General features: G+C 67.7%; 2 protein-coding genes across 2 annotated transcripts in view; one reads left to right on the top strand and one right to left on the bottom strand.

The window, feature by feature from the left end:
• Positions 1-1,865: 1,865 nt before the first annotated feature.
• On the bottom strand, positions 1,866-3,633 carry CHLNCDRAFT_138690 (hypothetical protein; the record flags this gene model as incomplete). Its single annotated transcript, XM_005844659.1, has 7 exons — positions 1,866-1,892; positions 2,047-2,138; positions 2,292-2,385; positions 2,618-2,724; positions 2,967-3,078; positions 3,241-3,336; positions 3,493-3,633. 7 exons carry the CDS (start codon positions 3,631-3,633, stop codon positions 1,866-1,868), a joined length of 669 nt encoding a protein of 222 aa, XP_005844721.1.
• A 315-nt stretch (positions 3,634-3,948) lies between these two features.
• The window catches only part of CHLNCDRAFT_58819 (expressed protein), a 4,662-nt gene continuing 1,963 nt past the window's right edge, over positions 3,949-6,647 (top strand). The window contains exons 1-7 of the mRNA XM_005844735.1: positions 3,949-4,300; positions 4,463-4,950; positions 5,160-5,231; positions 5,366-5,386; positions 5,651-5,732; positions 5,850-6,013; positions 6,139-6,495. Coding sequence (XP_005844797.1) covers positions 4,141-4,300; positions 4,463-4,950; positions 5,160-5,231; positions 5,366-5,386; positions 5,651-5,732; positions 5,850-6,013; positions 6,139-6,495 — 1,344 coding nt within the window. The 5' untranslated portion in view covers positions 3,949-4,140. The remainder of the gene's footprint in view (positions 4,301-4,462; positions 4,951-5,159; positions 5,232-5,365; positions 5,387-5,650; positions 5,733-5,849; positions 6,014-6,138; positions 6,496-6,647) is intronic.

Raw genomic sequence — 6,647 nt, 5'->3', positions numbered from 1 at the left:
CCGCCCTCCGCCCCGCCCGCTGCCGCTGCTGGCGCCCTTGCAGGTGGACGTGCCGGCAGCGGCAGCGGGCGAGGGGAGGGCGGCGCTGACGCTGGCGGAGAACAGCACCCTATCAAGCGTCGAAACGGCCTTCCAGGGGGCCCAAAATCTGTGGGATGACGCCATCGTGCGCAAGGACCCGAGCCCGCTGTGGACCATGCCATGCCAGCGGACAGCGCAGCGCCCTGAGCCGCGGGGCGGAGGCGCGCGCCTGCCCACGGCACAATAGCACACAGAGGTGCTGATTAGCGACGACGGAGGCGCAGCACTTGCGGTGCCGATACTGACAACGGCTACCTGCGCCTCAGCCGTGCCCTGCACATCCCGTCGAGGGCCAGGCACCATGCTGATCTGGCCAGGTCGCTGCCCTGCAGCAGGCTGGCCAGGCGGCTGGGGCGGTGCTCAACGGGCGGCGGCATGCGCAGGCTTCTGACAGGGGAGGCAAATGTGGCGGTAGGGCCGCTGTGGGAGGTACTGCAAGGAGAAGGCAGCAGCAAGCAAGGAAACCTGTCAGTAAGGGTGCACTCGGGTGAAATTAGCGGAATGGGCGTGGGGTAAGGCAGCAGCGCCAGGGGCAGGAGCGCACCTGTAGGCTGCTGCGGTGCAGGCGCAATAAAGGGCGCAGGGCCTCTCTGACCACTGGCCCTGCCTCGGTTGTTGCAGCAACACAAGCTAACCTGCAGCGTCCCCAGAAAACTCGCATATGGGCTGCTGCGCGTCATGTACAAGAGGAGCGCCAGGCGCGGCGGACGCCGCCCTGCAGAATGGCGCCCACCATTCACCACAGCACTGTACAGTGACCACGGCCCGCCCGCTTTGCATGCCCCTGGCCACGAGAGCGCCGTCAGCTGCAGTCAGGGGAAGGGAATGGTGGTGGCTCCCTCGGATGGCCTCCGGAGGCGACAAAAGTACTGCATGAGCCTTGGATGGCTGAAGTAAGTGAAAGTGAACAAGGGTTGGCTCGACAAACCCCAGTGACAGAATGCCTGGGCGATTCCGCACCTCACGTTGCCTCACGCCTCGTTGCAGCAGCACGCAACCCCCCTACTTTCACACAAATGCCGGGCAGCGACTAATTGGACAGAATAAGGGGCAAGCCCGGACGCGCATCGCTGGCCTGGAAAGCGGGCGGCAGGCAGAGCTCAGGGGTCACAGCAGGGCAGCATGACGTTAGGCAAAGAACAGAGGAGGGCAGCTGCTATAGGCAGGTTGTTCACACTAGGCTGGCCGACGGCAGCAGAAATGTCAGATGCGGTGCTGCACAGAGCGTGGCCGCAGCTTGCGGCGAGCATCAGCGTTCAACCTGGGAACAGGTGCCTGCTCAGCTTCCACCCGCCCAGACACCACAACCGCTTGGGGGTTTACAGTTCACTGTGAAGAGACAGGGCACTTCAGAGATGAGCTGAAGAGTCTTACAGGGCAAGCACCAGGGTGCGATGGCACAACTTAGCGGGAGCAGCAGGCAGGCTGAACGGCTTGCGCTGTGCCTGGGCCGGGCCAGGCGGCGCAGTGCGCAGGCGAGTACGCTGGTTACGCCAGCCCTCAACAGCCACAGCATACGAGGTGGAGGCGCCGCAGCTCAGGAGCCTTGCACGCCGCATTTCTCTCGCTGTTTCACTGCAGCTTACAGGCGTGACGCATGCGCATGCTGCGCTGGTGCAAAAATGTACTGACTGGTTGCAAAGAAAGCAGGTGGGTAAGCGAGAGTGAAAAGCAAGGATCACGAGTCATTAGAGCGGGGAGAGGAGACCCATGCAGGCCAGGCCGGGAAGCCGCCGGGCTGCCGCCGCCGCGAAAACGGCTGCCATTTGCCGTGTCGAGCCAGCTCAGAGCACCTTCTTCCGCTTCAAGAACTGCAGCACAAGCAAACCAACAGGGACGGCATGTTACCGACAGGAGCTTCATGGCCAGAGCAGGCCACCGGCTCCCTTCACCCCTGCCTTTCCCTTCCCCATCACCCGCTTTGTTTCCCATTGCCACACACCGCCATGCCAGCTGCCGCCCTACCTTGTTGAGGTACCAGAGCTGCCAGACGGCCAGGCCGATGCAGATGAGGGCCGCCAGGATGTTGAACCACGCCACGCGGTTGTTGGTGGCCTCTGCGGGATGCAGCGGGCGGGGTAGGCGGGCAGGGCTGGGCGTGGGCAGCACACAAGCACGAGTGGTTGCTGGGGGGCCGGGCGCGCATGCAGCAAGGAGCCCAAGCCACCCGGCCCCGAGGCTAGCTGCAAAGCTGGCCGGGCCGAGCGCACCGTTGATGTCGCGCATGCGCTCCTCCTTTCTCCGGATGTTCTGCAGCTCGAGGTGGATGGTCTGCACCACCTGCTCCAGCCGCCGCATCTCCACCTGCGAGAGGGAGCGCAAGGCAGCAGGCAGCACGCCGGGTCAGCCAGGGGCCGGCAGCGCTAACTCGATTACGGCTGAAACCTCTGACCACCCACGCCTGCAAACACGAGGACTCCGCCCCAAACAGCCACCAAACCCACCCGTCCCTCCTGCCCCACCATGCCAGTCCCCGCGCCACCCCGTCCCCAGCAACCCCACGGCCACCCTCAGCCCCCGCACCCTCCCACCCCACCTGGATGACGTTCAGGTTGTCCTTCTTGGCCACCGCCTGCCAGTCGTGCGCCTCAGCGCCCGTGGTCCACTTCATCTTGATGCGCGTGCCCTGCGCCGTGTGATAATCTGCAAGACAGGCGGGGGCAGGCGCAGCAAGGAAAAGCAGAGATCGGCCAGGATGGAGCCTGAGAAAATTGGACCAATTTGGTTCACTTCCAAATTTGACAAATTTGGAAACAGCCAGCCGGTGTGGAGCGGCAGCAGGCAGGATCGGCACAGGACAGCCCAGGCTGTTGGCATGTGCCGGAGCAGGCCAGGATGGCGCAACTCCCGACCTGCCCCGAACCCCGCCGCCACCACCGCCCCACCTTTTGCCGTGAAGCACAGCTTGTACTCGCCCTCGCCGTTTGACACAAACTTGAACTCGGCGCCCGCGGAGCCGTGCCGCTCAAACACCAGCTGCCCCTGCGGGTCCTCGAACTGCGGGCAGGGGCAGGCAGGCAGGCACAGACGCGTGGCACCAAGGCTGGTGAGCAGGCGCGCCGTGCCACTGCAAAATCCACAGCTGCAAGCACGCTTCAAGTTCACAGTAAAGGCACTCAGTCGCGCAGCCGCGGCACTTGCCCGCGCATCTATCGCCACCGCCTGGTCTGGCTGGTCGCGCTGGTAGGCCTTGAAGTTGCCCTGCACCTCCTCGTGCTCCCCCACATCCTCCATGACGCACTTGGTTTGGAATACCTGCGGCCACGGCGGGGGCGCAACCGGCGGCGAGGCGATCAGCAGCACGCGAGCAGCTGAAGATTACTGCAGCATGCACGCGTGGCTCCAAGCTGGGCTGCGGCTGATGTGACAGATCAGCCAAATGTGGCTGCAGCCTCGCTGTCGCAGGTGAACAGCGCGGCGGCGGCCAGCGGCAGCACCCGCCCGCCCCGCCCCGCTTGCCATGTCAAACTCGTAGGCCTGTGCGGCGCGGGGCAGCAGCGCGGCCACCGCCAGCAGTAGCACGGCGGCCGCCAGGCGTGCTTGGGGCGCCATCGGGGAGTTGCCTGCCCACTGTGTTTGCGCCTGGGCGTGTGGGCTGTGGGGCGCAGCAGCACTCACACCCTCCTGCCACCGCAGCCAGGGAGGGATCACCGCCTACAGGGGTCCTCCGGGGGCCCTCAGCACAGCCGGGCGATGTGGCTTGCGGGCCGAGCAACCAACAAGTGGCAGGCGCCTGTGAGGGGTTGGGAGGACTGCGATCTTGCAGATGAAGGCCCGGAGGGGATGGGGGGAACGGGTCATGTACATGGGGCACAGCTCGGTGGCCAACACATCAGCAGCTTGCGAATTCCTGCGCTATCATCGCCACGCCTCTCCTTGAGATTGAGAGGCGAGATTGGTGCACGCCAGCAAGTGTCAGGTCCCGACACCGCCATCCGGACTCGCCCTGTTTCCTGGCTAGTCTCGTTGCCCGCTGTGCCAGCCCCATCGAAGCCATCCCTGCAGCCTGGGTACCACCCACACGCTGCAGAAGCCGTCTAGTCGCCCCACGGCGATTTTATGAGCACAGAGCACCCGGAGAGCACACAACCAACAGCTGACACTCAAGAACGCGGCGTGCAGGCACATCAGAGCGGGCAGCAGCATGGAGCAGGCAGCAGCAGCAGCGCGGCCCTTCTCAACGCCGCGGCTTCGGCGTTTGTGCCGCCAGCAGCAGCAGGTGTGCAGGGCTGGCCGACGCACAAGCAAGTGGCCAGGCGCTGGTGTGGTGCTGGTATGTCCGTGGGTGTAGGTTCTGCCGCCAAGCGCTGTGGCTCCGCCGCCTGGCCAGTTTCCCACCGGCTGCTTGTGCCTCGCCGCCGCTGCCCTTCCTTTGATGCAGGCCCAGCGATCGCCGCCAGCGCAGCAGAGAGCAGCCCCGCTGGCCCAGTAGCGGCAGCGCATGGCCGGCCTGCGCAGGGAGGCCGTGGAGGTGGCGGCGGGCGCGGCAGGGGCCGCGGCGGCAGCCTGTCCCGCGAGCTGCAGGGCGCCGGCGGCCATGCCGGGCCCAGGCCCCGTGACCTGCAGCTCGGCTCGGGGCGCGGCAGTGGGGGCGGCGCCCGCGGCGGCGCGCGGCAGTACTTCGGCTCGGCGCCTGCCGGCAGCGGCGCCGGCCCTCGGCAGCAAGCCGGGGAAGGCGTCCTAGGGAGCAGCCCCGGCAGGCGGGGCGTCGCCGCCAACCACCTGCTGGCGTTCCAGACGCGGCGCGACAGCGAGCGGCAGGCGGCGGCGTGCGGGCGCGGCGGCGGCGGGCGCGGCGCGCGGGGCGGCGGCCCGCCTCGCCGCCCCGCCCCCAAGCCGCAGCCCTACGATCGCAACAAGTTTCTGCAGGTGGGCAAGGCCTGCGCTGCTGCGCCTGCTGCCACCTGTGCCACACAGCGCTCCCAGCACATGCTGCAGCTTGACCCCATGCTCTGCGCAACACCGCCACTCTGCCGCTCGCCACCCAATGCCCCCCCCTCCCATGGCCCTCCCGCCGCCTGCTGCTGCCGCCCTTCCCCCACCCTCGCCTCTCCCCGCCCCGCTCCCCACCACCCCAGGCAAACTTCCGATTCCTCGTGTCGGATGCGTTGGATGTGCGGCGGTTTGAGGCCGACCCAGACCTGATGCTGGTGCGCCTGGGGGCCCCGCACCTGCGCCGCCACCGCCTCCCCTGCCTCTCGCCAGGCTTTCGCTTTGCGGCACGGTCATCTCCGCCCTCACCCCCACCCGCCGCCGCCTGTGCCGCTGCCTGCCGCTGCCGCAGGAGTGGGAGGATGTGGCGCAGGTGGGGGGCTGTTCTACCCTGGTTGGGGTGCCGTGGGTTCATGTGGTGGGGGCTGGCCAAGTTGGCACGTCTTCTGCGGGTTGTGGCGTCGGGCCCGCAGCCATCCTCCCGTCTCTTCCCGTATAGCCCACACTGTCTGCCCAGTTCAAGCAACTTCAATATCCGTTCAATCAGCATCGACGCAGCCGGCCCTCCGACCGTCGGTCAGCGCTCCGACTGCCTTCCGACTGCCTCCCGCCGCCGCCGCCGCCGCCGCCGCCGCAGGTGGAGATGCTGAGCGCGGCGCCGGTGCGGTGCCCCATCACGCTTGAGGAGCGCCCCTTCTGCCCCCAGATCACGCCCTGCGGTAGGGCGGTTCCACAGCTTCTCTTCTCGAAGTTGGTTGTTCATATGTTCTCGTTGGCTGGCTTTTCTCTTCTGGCACAGGGTGCAACAGCCCTGTGGCATTCTTCACGCCCCGCAGGCCACGTGTTCTCCTTCCCAGCCATCATCGGGCACCTGGTGGCCCACGGCGGCCCCGAGCTGCGCAAGAGCGCGCCCTGCCCGCTGTGCTACACACAGGCAAGGGCGCCGCCCCCTGGCCCCCGGCCCTCGCTCCTGCCTACCTCGCATGCCAGCGGCCACCGTGTATTTTTTTTTGTGCTGCGCCACCAGGCCCGCTGCTTGCCGACAAGCTGTCGCCCCGCTGCGCCCCAACCCCCCTGCCTGCCTATCTGCCTGCCCGCCCATACCTCCCGCCTGCCCGCCTGCAGATCGCGGCCCGTGAGCTTCGCTTGGTGCAGGTGCATCAGGTGGCGGCTCCGGCGGTGGGCCAGGTGGCCACCTTCCAGCTGCTGCGGCGCCCCAGGGACAGCATCAATCCAGAGGCCGTCGCAGCGCCAGGTCAGCGCTGCGAGCGTGCCGGGGCAGCGCCTGCTGATGGTACCACAGCGGCGGGCAGCCCCGGCAAGGATGAGGCGCGCCCGGTGGGAGCCCCGCCAGCGCCAGCCGAGGCGGGAGGGGGCGCCTCTGCCTGCAACCGCTTCTCCAAATTCACTCTGGTGGGAGGCGCGGCGGCCACGGCGCTGTGGGTGGCAGAGGCGCGTCGGCTGGCGGCATACGCAGCCCAGGTGTGCGGGGCAGGCTGAGCGGGCTGGTGGGGATGCCGCGAGGCAGGCGCAGGCTGCACCCCCTGCCGAGCATGCCGCCGCCGCGGCGACCTCTGGCCTGCTGGCGGGGAGCAGCCGCGCCCCTGCTTCTTCTGCTGCCCCTGCTGCACCTG

The sequence above is a fragment of the Chlorella variabilis genome, assembly GCF_000147415.1.
Source record: "Chlorella variabilis unplaced genomic scaffold CHLNCscaffold_21, whole genome shotgun sequence".
Lineage (NCBI taxonomy): Eukaryota > Viridiplantae > Chlorophyta > Trebouxiophyceae > Chlorellales > Chlorellaceae > Chlorella > Chlorella variabilis.
The sequence above is the reverse complement of the archived record's forward strand: the minus strand, read 5'-3'. Positions and strand labels throughout refer to the sequence as shown.